The 18,313-nt window shown below is 37.2% G+C and overlaps 1 protein-coding gene across 1 annotated transcript in view; it reads right to left on the bottom strand.

Annotated features, from left to right (window-relative positions):
* The window catches only part of NEK10 (NIMA related kinase 10), a 232,301-nt gene that overhangs the window by 146,313 nt on the left and 67,675 nt on the right, over positions 1-18,313 (bottom strand). Inside the window, exons 20-22 of the mRNA XM_034993514.1 lie at positions 17,605-17,650; positions 15,081-15,202; positions 14,821-14,923 (exon numbers count right to left, since the gene is read on the bottom strand). Of these exons, the coding sequence (XP_034849405.1) occupies positions 14,821-14,923; positions 15,081-15,202; positions 17,605-17,650 (271 nt within the window). The remainder of the gene's footprint in view (positions 1-14,820; positions 14,924-15,080; positions 15,203-17,604; positions 17,651-18,313) is intronic.

Below are 18,313 nucleotides of genomic sequence, written 5' to 3'. Positions count from 1 at the left end.
AGATGTCTGCAAAAACAGAGATAGTTGAAAAGTATTCATAAAGAGAACAAAAGCTAATATTGTTTGGCCAGTTGGAAGATTTTGGTGGTAGTGGTAATGTTTCTATTACTCTTTCTACATTTGTGATCATATTTGGAGCAGAGGTAAAGGATTTATTTCAGAAACTGTGGTCATAAAAGCATTCATGTGTTATTATAGAAATACAAAATGACAACAGATGACATTTTACATATAGCATATTATGCCCAAAAAAATCTCTTCGATAGAATGAATGATACAGGAAATGCTAAAATTGTAGCCTGTTTATGCTACAGCCTATAGCTGTCAACTTTCAGATGGAAAATGTGTGTGGTCTCTGGTTGAGTGCCTAGATTTTTGCTCTGTCGTTTACTATCTATGTGACATTGGATCCATGACTTAACTACTCTGTTTTCTCAAAAAGAGCCTATGACACTTATCTTTTGCAAGGGGCTATAAGGTATTTCTATCCCTCTCCAAAGGGTGCTTTCATCCACCACCTGTGTCAGTAGCTCCCAAATTCAAAGCCATGCCAATTCATTCATACGTGGCACTTCGCACCCCAGACTGAGCTCATCATTCACAGTCATCCGGGATACCCCAAGCAGCAGAAGGCATCTCATCTTCCCCATTTTCTGGGCTGGAAATCTCTGCCTCTTCTCTCTTGCTCCTATGTTCATTAACTCCTCAGCTCTTGTATCTGAATCTTTCTTTTGATTCTGTGACCACAGTTTAAATGTGCCAGGAGCCCAAGCCCTCCCTTTTCCTGCAAGAACCTAGGTGCATCTCATCAGAAAACTTCTCCTTCTAATCCATTCCACAGGGTATTTAACAATGGAATAATCTACCAACCCCTGTCTTCATCACAGCAAGCCCCATATAAGTGCCAGAATGTCTCCTGACTGCTATTATCTATAAAGTTTCCAGCAGCCCTATGCCTTCAATACTTTCCATTTACTCACTGATTCATCCATTTCTCCAATAACCAGATCAGAAACTATCCATATTGACATAGTCCATAGAGACCAATGGTAGAGATACACATTAAACAAAGCATCACATATATAAATTTATAATTGTGATAAGATCACTAAAGATCAGGTAGATCTATGATACTATGAGGGAGTAACATAGCAAACATAGCAGATCAGGAAAATCTGTGACAAAATGGTGATTGAGGGAATATGTAACAGAAGACAGGAGTTAACTAGGTAAGAAGAGAAAGTGGAAAAGACATCCAGCAGAGGAACCTGCATGTGCAAAGGTCCTGTGATCAAGGAAACATGATCCATTAAGGAACTGAGAGAAGGTCCTGTGATCAAGGGAGCATGGTCAACTGAAGAACTGAAAAAAGGCTAGGTTGGCTGGAGGGTAGACAATCAGGGGCATGGCCAGATGATGCAAGACCCTGCAGGCCATGTTCAGATGACTGATCCCTGTCAATATGGCCCAAATTAAAATGTCCACCTCAACAAAACTATTGGATTCATCCAATTCATGCAACACAATACTTGATTATGAGCACCCCATGCCTCAGGGATGCCTTTTTCTTTACCCGAATTGATCTTTCTGGGGGAATACTATAAAGAGAGTTGATGAAGCGATGAACACTAGAGCCAGATATAGTTCATCCCTGGCACTTTCAACCTATTAGCTGGGTGATTTAAGTGAGTTTTCTAACCTCTCTAACTCTTTTCATTATCTGTGAGGATGGAAGGTGCCTCAGATATTGGATGAGGTAATGAACATATAATTTTCATCCCACACTAAGTGCTTAAGAGATGTAGCTATGGGTAGTTACTCCTTTCCTTCAAAGCACAGCTAAAATTTTCACCATGATAAAAACGTCTTCCCTGAGTGAAATAAAAACCATGAATGACTGTGAAATTTCAGGAAATGATCAGTTGAAATCTCTATAGTGCCACGCAATGACAAAGGCATCTACTTGAACACAACTGTATAATAGTTCAGAAAGATGTCCACCTTGCAAACTCGCCCATCTACCTCTCTTCTCTTTCCTTCTGCCTCAGTAAATGAAGGCCAACCTCCAACTTCCACAGTGACAAGATCATCAGTAACATCCTCTCCATGCAGGGCTCTGTGGGGGGAAAAGGAGTTCTCGAAAAGATGCTCAACAAACCCCTGCCTCATTGGCACTTCCTCCTCTGAAGGCCACTCAAATTCTTAATGTGAGCTCTTCCATTGTGCCACCCACTCTTCCAAAGCTTCCTTCCCCAGTGCAGGCTCTTCCCTGGATGAGAGAGAGTAAAAGCATTTTTCTTTCTCAACAGCATCATTATTTGATGGATTTTTATTGATGTAATTATTATAACAAAGAGTTGTAGGATGAAAAATTCAACACCTGATATAAAAGTACTTCCTGAATTCTAGGTAACTCCATATCTTTAGTACACAAACATCATTTCTAGGACATCTATCAGTAGACTAGATTCTTGGGGAAACCAATGTCCTTACTAAATATGGGCTCTTCTAAAATCATTTTCCAAAGTGGGCTGGTTACTCTTACTTGGAATAATGAATGAAACTTTAAACACGTGATTCTGGGGTGCCTGGGTGGCTCAGTCGTTAAGTGTCTGCCTTCAGATCAGGTCATGATCCCAGGGTCCTGGGATTGGGCCCTGCATTGGGCTCCCTGCTCCGCAGGGAGCCTGCTTCTCCCTCTCCCACTCCCCCTGCTTATATTCCCTCTCTCGCTGTCTCCCTCTCTCTCTCTCTGTCAATTAAATAAATAAATAAAATCTTTTAAAAAAATAAATAAAATAAACACGGGGTTCTAATATTAAGTAGGAGTGCTAAGGGTCAGATTCTTATAAAAACAGGAAGTCAGGCTCTTGCTCTTTCTCATACTCTCTCTCTCTCTCTCTCTCTCTCTCTCACACACACACACACACACACACGCACTGTTTATGGCATGATTATAGAGTCCAAAAGGCTCCAGTGGCTTCAGTACACTTAGGAGGCTGGGCAGACTGATCAAATGTGTAGTACCATGCACTGTTGAATTAGTCTGTGTAAAAATAGACACTCCCACCCACTCACCATGCTGTTTCAGAGCACACTTTGGGAAAACTCACAGAATGAAAATAACATGTCCAGAACACATCAGATTCTACCCTTTACATTAAAAATTTCTCAGAGAACTAAATGATAACCCAATATGCCCATATGAAAACACACACTAAAATAAACTTTATTATCCTTGGTCTTTTGGTGTTTTTATAGGTCTTATAAACCCAACATTGGAAAGATTTTAGTTCTAATTTTTTCCTAAGATGGTAAAGATTCAAGGCCTCCTTATTCACTTATGCAGTCAATTATGGTGAGTCCGTCCCACCAGGAGAGCATAGCAATCATTTGGTCAAGATCAGCACTTTCAGGACGTTCTGCTCGGACTTTCTTGGGACTGCCATTCTCATCTTTTCATGGAAGCCAACTGCTACTCAAATCTCAGAATTGCAGATTGACCCGCTGGCGGTGTGAGAATCTTAGAAAATTTTTTAGAAATTAGATTTGACTGAATTTTGCTTCAATATTTCCTTATTTCACATGACCTAATAGCAATATAAGGAAACTGGTGGGCTTGACAGAAAATATTCTTGCTTTCCTAGTGACATGAAGGCAATTTGTTGACTGAGAAAAATTCTAGAAATTGTGTGGCTACCCTTACCACACAGATTCTATATGAGGGTATGCAATACAAGTGACTCAATATTCTGTAGTCTTTTAAGAACACTCAAAGCTCTGGGTTGGCTTAGACCCAAATAGATACTATATCTGGTTAATGAAAAGTAAACAACACAACAGGTTCAAAGAAAGGTCAAGAGACCTACAAAAGCTACAGACTCATTATGTGCCTATTTAGCCAGGAGATTTTAGAGGCATATGAGATAATATGCATATAAGGACTCTGACTTCCCTATCAGAAGTGTAACACTAATTCATTTTTCCTGTTATGACACAGATTTCTCAGCAGCAATTGAGCTAAACAATAACAATTAAAATCCTCTAATCCTCTAGAAAGCAATGAAAATGCCAAGATTCTAGCAATACAAGAGAGGTCTAATTTGATTTCTCAAACTTTGTTGGCACTCAAGAAAGTAAACTTTTTCCTTTCATACTTTGGGTTATAGTATTTGCTGCAATGCCATTGGGAACCGCTTGTAACTTTCCCCTTGTATGCACTGGATTTTCACTTTAATTCTCAATTTCTCTTATATTAAACACTCTTCCCACAAAATCTTAGCTGTCAGATCAAGATCTCAAACCCAAGTATCTTCCCTAATCATTATTTTTTATTTGTAACTGGCTTCTAAATATTTCTACCTGGGTGTGTTTTAGTTCATTTGTTCATTCATTCATTCATCTGCCCATTTAGTCAATAAATATTATAAAGTGCTTTCCAAGAAAGAAAGCCAAGGAAACCAGTTTCCTTTACCTCAAAGAGAGAATGGCAATTGCCCTATATGCTGAGAAAGGCAAGCCTGGTATACTGAAGGAGCCCAGAAATGGAACCTATCAGATGTGGACATCAAAGATGCCACCTGGAGGAATGGCATTTGAATTGAGTAGCAGAGGACATTCCAGGCAGAGAGAGCACTACGTTGGAAGTCACAGAGATATAGGACCACAGCCTGGTCTGTTCAGGAAGGAGCAATTTGTCCCATGAGGCTAGAGCAAAGAGCAAAGGTGAGATCATGAAGGAAGGACTCTGGGTGCCCTAAGGAATGTCATAGGGAGCTACCTAAAGGACTTTAACCAGGAAAGGATATGATCAGATTTGTAAAGCAGTATGTCCAAAACCTTACACCTTAAATCCCCTCACCCAATTCTCTGGTGTCACAATCTTCACAAACTCAGACTCTTTCTCACTGTTCTCACACCTCTAACTAGGCACAAAATCTTTCAAATAACTGCTGAATCTAAACCTTCCGCTGTACCCTCTTCCGCTGCTGCCATAGGTAAAGCCCACATTACATCTTTCCTGGACAATTGCAAGAGTCTTTGGCGGCAAATACTGTTGACTAGCTCTCAAAAAGCCATTAGCTACCCCTTTTCCCTTTTCTTTTTTCCAACTATAGAGGCTGAAAGCTCACCTAAACAGTCTCCCTTATAGCTGGGGGTGCTAACATAACTTGGCTTTGGCCAACAGAATCTAAGACATATAATGGGACCCCCCTGCAAAAGATTTCCTTTAATGATAAAAGGAAATAGCCATTTGAAGAACAGAATTTTTTTTAACCTAGCTGCCATCCTACTTCCTGAGTTTGGTAATGATGCCTAGAGCTCTGGCTAATCTGCTGAGGATAATGGAGAGAAAAGACAGAAATGCCTAGATCATGGTTGACCTCCTTGAATTGTTAAACCAGTACTAGAACTGCTCACCTCCAGACCTCTTGTTATGAAATAATTACATGTCCTTATGGCATAAGCCATTGTTAGTCTGGCTTTTTGCATCTGAACAGATCTTAACTGATATATCTCCTAAACTGGGGATGTCTCAAGTCTTTCCTTATGGTACCCCTCACCTGCCATTACAATTATCCTCCACATCCTGTATCTGATCACATAATTTCCAGTCTGGAAATTTCTAAAGATAAGTCTCTGGCCAAACATCAATGCCTAAGCTCCTTACTCACCAAAATGTCTACTGTCTTGACACATTGAATATCATGCCAGTGTGTAGGCACACTGTAGCGCTTCGGGTCTCTAACCTTCTGCATTGCTGTACTCCATGCCTGGAAGCTTTCCTGCTCAACTCCTCACCTGAAAACCCCACAGAGAGAGTCAATCACATTTTCCCCTGTGCCTGAGAGTTGTGATAGACTATCTTCTTTGGGGAGGAGAAACACATCTTCACCCTTTTAAACTTGACTTGCTTTTACCCATGAAGTCTGGGCAGTTTTAAGAGCTGAGGTATGGTTCCATGCTTTCTCTTTCCTGCCTCTGCAATGTTGAAGCAGGTGTATAGGAGCCAGCCTGGGTCTCTGAGCACAGCACCCTTAGTGACCTATATTGCCCACACAGTATGAGCTAAGATAGAAACCTTACTGTTTTAAGCCAGGGTGGGCAAATGTTTTCTTTTCTTTTTTTTAAATATATAGTGGGTTATAACTTTCAGTTTATTTATTTTAAGTACTCTCTACACCCAACATGGAGCTGAAACTCAGGACCCCGAGATCAAGAGTGGCATGCTCTTCCAACTGAGCCAGCCAGGTGCCCCAAGGATAAAGTTTTTCTGTAAATGGCCAGATAATAAATAGTTAAGGCTTCAAGAGCCACATGTGATCTTTGTCACATATTCTTTTTTTTTTTTTTAACAACTATCTAAAAAAATAAAAGCCATCATTAGCTCACAGGACATACAAAAACAGGCCACAGCTGGATTTGTCCCACAGGCTGTGGTTTGCCACTGTTTTAAGCTACTGAAACTTTCAGGTCACTTGTTACTGCAGCATAACCTGACCTACCCCAACTAATATAATAATATTTTGCATAGACAACTTTCTAGTCTTTATCACCCTGTAATACAACTAGAAGCTCCATGAAGATAGTGACCACATCTGTCATACTTGTCTTGTCCATTGCTGGATGTAGTAGCTCAGGAGTTAACTGCTGAGTGAAGAACTCCAAGTCTTCCCCATAAGACTGAGATTTCAAGGGACAGAGAACATGGCTTTCATCTAATATCCACCCCGACATGCCTGGCATATGATGGCATTTGATAAGCACTTGAGCCTTTGATAAATGTTCCACTGAATCAAGTATTTTTTCTTGTTATTACCAGTAGCAACAGCCAAATATCATTTGAGAAACATGTAGAAATGTGCACAGCCTGTTTGGTTGCAGAATGAACATGTGACCTCTTGAGTCATGCACTAAAGCCCATGTCTGAAATCTATTACCATAGTTGATTGAGTTTTGTTTTTTCCTTTTTCTTTTCTTTTCTTTCTTTTTTTTTTTTTTTAATTTGGGATCAAGGGGGAAATGGGAGCATGAGAGGCTTATATTAAAATGTGGGTATTTGAAAAGGTCAAGAAATACGAAATGGTGGATCTGCGAGCAAGTTCATTATCAGCACATCCCCTACTTCAGAGCCATTCTATGATGGGATGGCACAGTGTAGGTCTTACTTGACAGGCGGCAGCACTTAGAGCTGACCTTGACTGTGCTTTGCTTAGTGTGCCACTGAGTCAGGTGCGTGGCATCCAAGGTTGAAAATAAGTGCAGAGGCAAGACCTGGACATGTTTCACAGAACAAGACATTAAAATATACAGTCTTTTAAATGGAAATATATTTAGACATTAAAATTAGATACCATTTGTAAAATCACACATACCTAAATATTAGTATATTAATATAAAGTTAGTACTCTCTATTCTGCTGCCTCATGAAGGCAAATTCCCAGCTAGTGTGCTTACTATAAATAATTGCACACCAACCGCAATTTTAAAACATCTAACTCATCTACATTAAGAAAAAGAGAAGAAGAGGGAAATTTTGATTTTTCTAAAGCTTTTTTGTCTGGTTACATTTTCAGTACATTTTGTCTCATGCATCTTAAACATCACTTGTCGATGCCATGTTTCTTTCCTGGGAGTAAAGCCTTCTAGCACAAGAGAAGAGAAAAATAAAATATGACAAGGCTGCCCCTTTGTGGTGACATGATTCCACATACACCGCAGCCTATTTTTTTTTTTAAGATTTTATTTATTTATTTGAGAGAGAGAGAATGAGAGAGAGAGCACATGAGAGGGGGGAGGGTCAGAGGGAGAAGTAGACTCCCTGCCGAGCAGCGAGCCCGATGCGGGACTCAATCCAGGGACTCCAGGATCATGACCTGAACTGAAGGCAGTCGCTTAACCAACTGAGCCACCCAGGTGCCCAACTGCAGCCTATTTTTATAGGCTCCATGAATTGCAGTTTTGTTTCATCCTCCCAAAATATGGGCATCTTCTAAATTTGGTTTCAAATTAATGCTATAAGATTTTAATTTAACCATACATGTCATAAAAATAAGAGTCTCTGAAGTCCACATTTATACCAATAGTGATAGACACCGAAAAATATTTTCATCACTATTACATTTAAAATATCTTTAAAATAGTGATATCAAGTCTCTTTGGATTATCTTTTTAGTCATAAAATCATTTTATACTCATTGAAAATGACAATAGCACATCGACACCCTGTCTATGTAATTGCTTTAATGGAAAGAAACTAGATTAGGATAAGATTCTGTTCTGAGGTATATCACTGATTCTTTATCTGAAACTAGAAAAATATTGCCTCATTTAATGCTAAAAAGTTTTGAAAGTTGAGCATAATTTTTAGGTTAATAACACTTAAGTATAAGTCTAATAAATATTAATAAGAAAAAGGTTGGGCAGAATGGTGATGAGGAGCAGGAAAGAGAAAAGCAAAATAAAAGTTTATTTATCCTTGTAAACAAAATAACTTTTTTTCTAGAGAGTCTTTTACAATTTGGAGCACTGGGTGTTATACGAAAACAATGAATCATGGATCACTACATCAAAAACTAATGATGTATGGTGACTAACATAACATAATAAAATAAAATTTAAAAAAAGAAAAAAATACATATTTTTTAAGTTAGAGTAAAAATGAAAGTGGGATATTTTGTCATATATAATGTATAGACTTAATAATGTACTGCCCATTTGGGTTTAAAAGGTAGATTGATCAGGACACCTGAGTGGTTCAGTCTGCCATTGGCTCAGGTCATGATCTCAGGGTCCTGGGAGTGAGTCCCACATTGGGCTCCTTGCTCAGCAGGGAGCCTGCTTCTCCCTTTGCCTGCCGCTCCCCCTGCTTGTGCTCTCTCTGACAAATAAATAAATAAAATCTTAAAAAAAAAAAAAAAGGTAGATTGTGTATGTCTTCTAGCTCTCAAAATCTTGCTAAAATGAAGGGAAATCAATTTTCTGTATAAATTACTAACTCACAAGGACAATGAGAATGGGCTTGGTGACAACAGAGGATAAGATATTCCAATGAATTTTTGTAAGATGGAAAATAGTTGGAGAATGTACCGAGCAGAAGTCCCAAACCATGAGTCTGAGAATAAGACGGCCAAAAGGGAGCCCATTCACCCTGCAGAGCCCAGTGTGCCACACAAGGATAAGTGAAGTTAAAAAAAGCTCAAAAGACAGAGTTAAGATCAAGTCCACAGGTCCCTCCCCACATTCACATATGACACTCCTCAGTTATTGAGTTCCCCCTGCCACTAGCAGAAAAAGAGAGATTTATTTTCCAGAAACACTGACTGAACCAGAAAGAAACAAAGCAGAGTGTGGGTGAACCCATAGGAATTCAGGGAAAACCTATCAACTGAACATAACTACCTGAGGCCCCTTTGTCCACACCACTCCCCAAATGACAGCAACAGATAGACATTGCCTCAGTCAAGATACTGGAGATACATTCTCTGGAAAAAGTTTAGGTAAAAACTTTGGGGGTTTCCAAAGAAAAATGTCATTGTGCTCTAATGAAGTTTACAGATGGCAGCCTTAGCTGGAACCCAGAGCTTCCAACAGCTTATTTAGTGTCTTTGTCAGCCCAGGATCAATAGACATTTGAGAAAAGTCTCCATTAGGACAGAGAGATTGGTGGTGGGGGTGGGGGGGTGGGGGATGGAACCAGAAGATAAAGAAACAATGCAGGGTGCTAAAAAGAAAAGTCTACATTACCTTGAGAGAGAATAAAATCAGGATTCCATGAAAATGAAATAAAGAACAAGATAAAAGGGGAAATTAAAAAATGTGAAAATCAAAATTAAATATTCAATAGAAGCATGAGAAAATTAAGTTGAAGAAATAACTGAAGTAGAACAAAGAGAGCTGAAAACTAAGAGAATAATTATTTTTAAATTAGGATATTATTTAGCATATAGATCCAAGACTAATGGGAATTCTAGAAAGTAAAGAAGGGAGAAAAATAATGAAAAAATAAGGCAGGAAAATTTCCCAAGACTGAAGTTTTAGCTTCCAGTATTGAAGTACACACTTAGTTCCAAATACACTGAACGAAGAGACCCACCCAAAGCTGTGGATGAAGAGAACCTAAAATTTTCTAGATAAATAAAAGAGCTAATATATCAAGTAATGGGAATCAAAACAGCATTGGCTTTCCAAACAGCAAAACTGGATACCAGAAGACTGAAGTAATGCCTTCAAATTTGAAAGGATAATGACTTTTATCTGAGAATACTACACCCACCCAATAGAGTACAAAGTCTCCTATAAATATTTTGTGACACACAAGCATCCAAAAATTGTAAGATTCAGAACATTCTTTTTAAGGAAAGTACTAGAAGATACACTTCAGCACAGCAGGAGAGTTAAAAAAGAAGAGTGTGTAAGTGATGAATCACTAAATTCTACACCTGAAACTAATATTACACTGTATGTTAACTAACTGGAATTTAAATGAAAACTAGGAAGGAAGGAAGGAAGGAAGGACAGAAGGAAGGAAGGAAGGAAGGAAGAGACGAGGAGGAGGAAGCGGGGGAGGGAGCAAGAAAGAACAAAAGAACAAAAGAAAGTAAGAAAAAGGGAGAAAGAAAGGAAGAAAGAGAGAAGGGAAGGAAGGAAAAAAAGAAAGAAAGAAAAAAGAAAGGGGAAATCACAGAACATAAAAAAGACTCCAATTAGAAAAGAAGCAAATGTAAGTTCCAGGACAATGGCCATGCAGCAGACCTAAATTAAAATCCAATCTACATTGCAGCAAGCAGCTGGATGTCCAGGAAAACAAAATTGAAAGTAACTGCCATGTTTGACCACATGGAAATGTACAGAGAGGGCTTTTATAATCTTTTTGGAAGACTTGGGAAGAAGAAATAATACCTACATAGAAAATTAAGAAAACAAACAAAAAAGAAGGCAATTATTAGCTCCAAGAAAAATAGAAAGGTCTACGAGAAAGGAAAGGTGATCAACATTGAACAGGAATTATACAGTAATAACGTAAATATTAAATATTAATTTAACTTCAAATTGTGCAATAACTATATTGGCAGGATGGTAGATGGGGAAGAAGAAAAAATAAGAAAACTAAATCCTCAACTATCACAATGGAAAATCAAATGCCAGAAGAAACTAAAGAGAATTAAATTTTTCAGAAAACAGAGAACTGGGGATTGCAAAGAGTTAAGTGTTTATAAGATTTTTAGCACTATTTTATTTTGTAAACTATCTTGATATGCAGTACTGATTACAGAAGATAAATATAAAATTTAATAAGCTTAGATAGAAAAGAAATCAAGCTACTAAAATAAAATATTAACCTCAATGTATTAAATGTAACCAAGGAAATGATTACAGCTGATCTTAGTAAGAAAATAAAATGCAAGGTTAGCTATTACTCAGAAACGTGGCCTGAATAGCCATCAAAGGCATCATATACTAACACAAAACAAAACAAATCTGTTCATTCCTATTTAATAATATATAGGTATAATAAATTTGATTTCTATTAATTCTCATTAACTTATAAATTAAAATACCTATAGGTATATAAATAGGAAAAATTCTTAAGGAAACACAAGTCTAATTTATAAAAAAGGAAAAAAAATGAAAGCTTATGGCAAACAAAATTATAATTAATTTCAAATAATCAAGCAAATGTGTGTCCAAGGTGAAGATTCACAATTATTTGGTCTCATTTTATATTTCACAAAGCACTGGCCTGGAAATATTTCCAAGTAACTTTGCATTGGAAGTTATCTATAGAGTTCCTGTTTGGAGCTGCTTTTTATATTTTAAACTAATATAGGATGCTCTTAGAAAAATCTGGACAGTAAATCTAATTGTTGTTACTGAAGACACGTGGTGATGGTAAAGGTGCACATTTGGAATTGCCTTTATGAAGAATTAGATTCTACTAAAACGAAGAGAATCAGCCTTAAAATGTTATCATGTGTCTCTCACATCAATAACATTTAGGGAAGTGGTCTCCAAGCGAAATGCCTAAGGCAATCCACTGGAGGGCAGGAAAAAGTATTGAAACCTTTATTTTGATTTTTTAATGCACCCCTTTATATTTTATTTGTAGACTTTGTGTACTTTATATTGAATAACTGTACAGTGATATAGGTATAGAATTTATAAGTAAGCATATATACATTGGCAGTATATTACAAAAAATATTTTACTGATGGAATGTCATGAGCAAAAAAAATCTAGAAACTACTGATTTAGATATGTATATCCTTACTTATAGTTGGTGAAAGATTAATAGTCCATGAGAGTAACACAAGTGTTCATGAGTGAAGAAGAACAGGAGAATGCAAATTATCAATCTAGGTTAAAAAGTTAATTTTAAGTTATGATTGAGAATTATACAATTGTGGGGAAAAAATTAACCTCCTCACTTGTAAAATTTTAGCCAACATTAGGCCTACCTGTATCAGTTGAAAATATTTTGATAAAAACTGATGCTAAAATATACAAATGCCTAGATTTTTTCACAGCCCTTGATATGTATACTTGTCACCCATATGGTACAGACTATATTAAAATAGTTCAAAACAATGTGCCTATGTGGTAGTCATAAAAGCTTTTGCTGATGAAGTAGTGTTCTATAGAGAGGAAAAAAACCTAGCAACCATTGAATTGGGAGTTAAATACTTAAATATCCGAACAGTACTTTATTCTCTCATATGGGCAAAATACAATTCAATCAAGAACTACACTAGTGACTGTCCAATACAGTAGCCACCAGTCACATAGGGGTGTTTACTTCATTAAAATTTGATAGAATTTAAGATTCACATCCTCGTACTGTTTTCCAGAGTGGCTGCACCAGCTTGGATTCCCACCAACAGTGTAGGAGGGTTCCCCTTTCTCCGCATCCTCATCAACATCTGTCATTTCCTGACCTGAATTTTAGCCATTCTGACTGGTGTGAGGTGGTATCTCATTGAGGTTTTGATTTGGATTTTCCTGATGCCGAGTGATGTTGAGCACTTTTTCATGTGTCTGTTGGCCATTTGGATGTCTTCTTTGCAGAAATGTCTCTTCACGTCTTCTGCCCATTTCTTGATTGGATCATTTGTTCTTTGGGTGTTGAGTTTAAGAAGTTCTTTATAGATTTTGGATACTAGCCCTTTATCTGATATGTCATTTGCAAATATCTTCTCCCATTCTGTCGTTGTCTTTTGGTTTTGTGGACTGTTTGCTTTGCTGTGCAAAAGCTTTTTATCTTGATGAAGTCACAATAGTTCATTTTTGCCCTTGCTTCCCTTGCCTTCGGCGATGTTTCTAGGAAGAAGTTGCTGCGGCTGAGGTCGAAAAGGTTGCTGCCTGTGTTCTCCTCAAGGATTTTGATGGACTCCTGTCTCACATTTAGGTCTTTCATCCATTTTGAGTCTATTTTTGTGTGTAGTGTAAGGAAATGGTCCAGTTTCATTCTTCTGCATGTGGCTGTCCAATTTTCCCAACACCATTTTTGAAGAGACTGTCTTTTTTTCCATTGGACATTCTTTCCTGCTTTGTCGAAGATGAGTTGACCATAGAACTGAGGGTCCATTTCTGGGCTCTCTATTCTGTTCCATTGATCTATGTGTCTGTTTTTGTGCCAGTACCATACTGTCTTGATGATGACAGCTTTGTAATAGAGCTTGAAGTCTGGAATTGTGATGTCACCAGCTTAGCTTTTCTTTTTCAACATTCCTCTGGCTATTCGGAGTCTTTTCTGGTTCCATACAAATTTTAGGATTATTTTTTCCATTTCTTTGAAAAAAGTTGATGGTATTTTGATAGGGATTGCATTAAATCTGTAGATTGCTCTAAGTAGCATAGACATTTTCACAATATTTGTTCTTCCAATCCATGAGCATGGAACATTTTTCCATTTCTTTGTGTCTTCTTCAATTTCTTTCATGAGTATTCTATAGTTTAATGAGTACAGGTTCTTTGCCTCTTTGGTTAGATTTATTCCTAGGTATCTTATGGTTTTGGGTGCAATTGAGTTGAAAACAGAGCTACCCTACGGCCCAGCAATTGCACTACTGGGTATTTACCCCAAAGATACAAATGTAGTGATCAGAAGGGGCATATGCACCCCAATGTTTATAGCAGCAATGTCCACAACAGCCAAACTATGGAAAGAGCATAGATGTCCATCAGCAGATGAATGGATAAAGAAGATATGGTGTATATATATATATACAATGGAATATTATTCAGCCATCAAAAAAATGAAATCTTGCCATTTGCAACTATGTGGATGGAACTAGAGGGTATTATGCTAAGCGAAATAAATCAATCAGAGAAAGACAAGTATCATATGATCTCACTGATATGAGGAATTTGAGAAACTAGACAGAGGATCATAGGGGAAGGGAGGGAAAAATGAAACAAGATGAAACCAGAGAAGGGGGCAAACCATAAGAGGCTCTTAATCTCAGGAAACAAACTGAGGGTTGCTAGAATGGAGGGGGGTGGGAGGGATGGGGTGGCTGGGTGATAGACATTGGGGAGGGTATGTACTATGGTGAGCACTGTGAATTGTGTAAGACTGATGAAACACAGACCTGTACCCCTGAAACTAATAATACATTATATATTAATTAAAAATTAAAAAAAAAAAAAAGATTCACATCCTCAGTCACACTAACCACATTTCAAGTGCCCAACAGCCACATATTGGACAATGCAGATACAGAACATTCCCTTGAGTGCAGAAACTTCTATTGAACAACTCTGCTCTTGAATAATATTCAGGAATTCCTAAATTAAAAATTTTAAGATTCTTATACTTACTAACTGTTACTTTGTCCTTATCCCCCAACATAATGTTGTTTGGTGTCAGATCTCTATGCACAATCCTCTTCTCCTTGTGTAAGTACCGGAGAGCTAAGCACAGCTTGAAAGAGCAAATAAAAAACAAATTTTATATCCCCCAATATACATACCACCACTGATGACCACTATACACATCTCTAAGAAATCAGCTCAGAAATTTACTGTTTGGTAAAAAAAAAAAAAAAAAAAAAAAAAAATTAACGAAAACAAAAGTGTACCTGTATAAATATTTTCCATAGTCTTTCTTCAACAAAATGATGCTGTTTTTCCTTTAAAGAACTGAAATGTTCTCCAAGAGGGACCCCTTCTATAAGTTCCATAACTATATACAACCTATCATCTATAAGAAAACAAGGAAGAGATAATAGAAATTTAAATTCAATATATTTAGAAAAAAACATGAATTAGAATCCGAGCTTCCCAACGTGTGTGCAGGGCACAGCACTAAAGAATTGGAGACGTGCTAAGATATGGACCCAGTCAGTCCTGGAAACAGTGGAGGTGAGGGCCTCTTGGGGATCCTGGAGCCCAGCAACAGTCCCTTTCGGTTATGGACTACCTCCTAGCATAAGTTTATGCTGGCAAATATTATCATTTTCTCTGTACACCAAGATGGGAACAGTTGGGAGTGGCCAAAGAGAACAAGTAAATGATGCCTAGTCATGGAGCATTTCCTGAAGAACATGTAAACCCACCTTTCCTATCAGTAGTTTAAAATTTACCCTTAAGGGCGCCTGGGTGGCTCAGTTGGTTAAGCGACTGCCTTCGGCTCAGGTCATGATCCTGGAGTCCCGGGATCGAGTCCCACATCAGGCTCCCTGTTTGGCAGGGAGTCTGCTTCTCCCTCTGACCCTGCTCCCTCTCATGCTCTCTGTCTCTCATTCTCTCTCTCTCTCAAATAAATAAATAAAATCTTTAAAAAAAATAAAATAAAATAAAATAAAATTTACCCTTAAATCATGTCAGAAATTCAGAAAATTGCATTTTAAACTACTGTTTGATGGTTTCATAGATGTACCTCACAGAATTTTACAATGGAATCATGCCATGGTCTTGCAATGACACAGCTGAGAAAACAACCCGTGCAGAAATTTCTGTCGTGCCCCTCTATAGCAGAGAAAGCTGGACTTCTACTGGCTTTATCTTATGGGCACTGGGAATCTCATAACTGATTGCATTCATCTCTTTGCTTTGGATGTCAAGAAACAAAGTAAATTCTACTTTCTCCTCCAAAACCAATATGAAATTATTAATGATGATATGTGATATGTATCTTTTGTGATGTTCTGGATGTATATAAAATATGTACATACACAATATTTACAAAAATGAAATATTTACTATACATGTTCTGCCACTTATACTTTTTCATTCAGCAGCCTGACCTAACAGTACACACAGATCCGTGCCATTCTTTCTGCTGGCTGCATAGTATTCCACAACAGATGGATCGTTATTTATTCTCCTAAAGATAGACATTTATATTATTTGCAATTGTTTATTATCCCAAGAAATACTCAGTGTATATACTAATCTTACTCCTAGCTTAATTTTTTCCTTTCTTATATTAATTTTTTCTTTTTTGATTGAAGCATAATTAACATACTGTATTATATTAGTTTCAGGTGTTCAGTATAGTGATTTAACAATTCTGTACGATACTCAGTGCTCATCACAATAAGTGTACTCTTAATCCCATAATTCCCTAATTCCCTAATCTATGTTTATCGTATTTTATGTATTTTTAAGCCACTTCCAATTCTTTTTGGAAGATGTCAGGTTATAAAAGTTTTATTTTGTTTTTAAATTAGCCTAAGTTGTGTCACTTCCGTAGTGCAAGTCAGAAGCCAATCTTCATCTCTAATGGGATATGCACTAAATTATGAGAATATATTCTACTATCAAGAATTCTAATATCAAGGGAGCAGGATTTACTGGAGTTTCAGCACTGGGTTCCTCTGAGTCAGCTAGGGGAAGGGAGATGGGTAAAATCATAAAATGCCACAGTACACAATAGGTTTGCCTAATAATAGCATTTATAAAGAGGCAATGAGGAAGTCCCAACCATTGCCTTGTACTTCTTTAAATCTTCCTCCAAACAACTTACTTTGAAACTTCGTATGTGATGCACATTAAGGTTTATCAGTACTTTTATTGTTTCCGTCAAAGGTCCTATATTGTTTTAAGCATGTGACTGAGTTTGGCTTTATCTCAACCTTTTGATTCAATAATCCATCCTCCTTACACCTAAGAGGGCCTGCCTGCAGAATCAGTCAGGGCTCCACCGCCACCTTGTGGTAATTACCTGAACTTTACGTAAAATAAATCTCAAAGATGTAGCCACTCCCAATTTATTAGGGGGGTGAAAAATGTCATCTGAGTCAATGAAAACAATTTTTAATTTTGTCTTAAATATGCCATTATCCTTTAGTTTGCTGCTCTCCTGATCCTACTATGGTTTTGTGTGTGTGTATGTAAGAAAATAGCTATAATAACTATTTTGCTTTGTTCATGCAGTGTCTTTCATATCGGAGTCTAAGTATTTTATAACTATCTGTAGGCCATTGATTATTATATCACTGTTTCACTGATCAAAAAAGTGATGCACAAGATCTTCCACAAATAAAGAAAATAGTTGGAAAAAAAGAAAAGAATTAAGTTTATTTTGTGACATTCTAATATAGAAATATATAATATAGATACTTTTCCTTAATTAGAAATATCCTGAAAACTCATACTTACTTTCCAGAAATGTTTTGTAATAGCGTACAACATTGGGATGATAGAGCTATAAGAAAATAAATAACAAACATTACATTACTTGAAAATATAATTGGACTATAATTGAATATAATTGAAAACAACACAGAAATTATTGCATTCATATTTATCTATAAAATTAAGCATTTCAAGATATCATCTAATTGAGATTTGAGATTTTTATCATGACTCTTATTATTTGCTACCTACAAAACTAATCTGAAAATAGCAATCTCCCATATAGCCTTATCAATTAGAATTAAAAACTGATTGTACTTTATCCCCTAATTTAACTAAAACAGAGAACTGTAGAACTCAAAGTAACCTGAAGAATTCATTTAGCGCTCCCCATCCCACCACTACACACACATTGCAAAGATAAGAAAACTGCAATGAAGCAATTTATGTTGAATAGGTACACCATTGCCTCTTACCTCTCCCTGCTACTTAAATATTCATATATACTGTTTATGTCTATTCACACTTGGTGTCTTTCTATGCTCTCCAAAATGGTTAGTATGAAATTGAAAGAATCTAAGCATTACTAACTCCATCTACATTATAATAACAGTTGGCAAGGACTCCCTTCTTGGCCAAACTTTAGTCAGGCTTCTCGGAGCTCTCTTCTTCATGCTTGGCCTGCCTGGTTTTATCAAGGATCCTGCCAAGCCAGGTTAGCAAGAATCTCCCC

The sequence above is a fragment of the Mirounga leonina genome, unplaced genomic scaffold (assembly GCF_011800145.1).
Source record: "Mirounga leonina isolate KUSES-001 unplaced genomic scaffold, KU_Mleo_1.0 Mir_115, whole genome shotgun sequence".
In the NCBI taxonomy this organism is placed as follows: domain Eukaryota; kingdom Metazoa; phylum Chordata; class Mammalia; order Carnivora; family Phocidae; genus Mirounga; species Mirounga leonina.
Note: the sequence above shows the minus strand (reverse complement) of the source record. Positions and strands in the feature narration are given on the sequence as shown.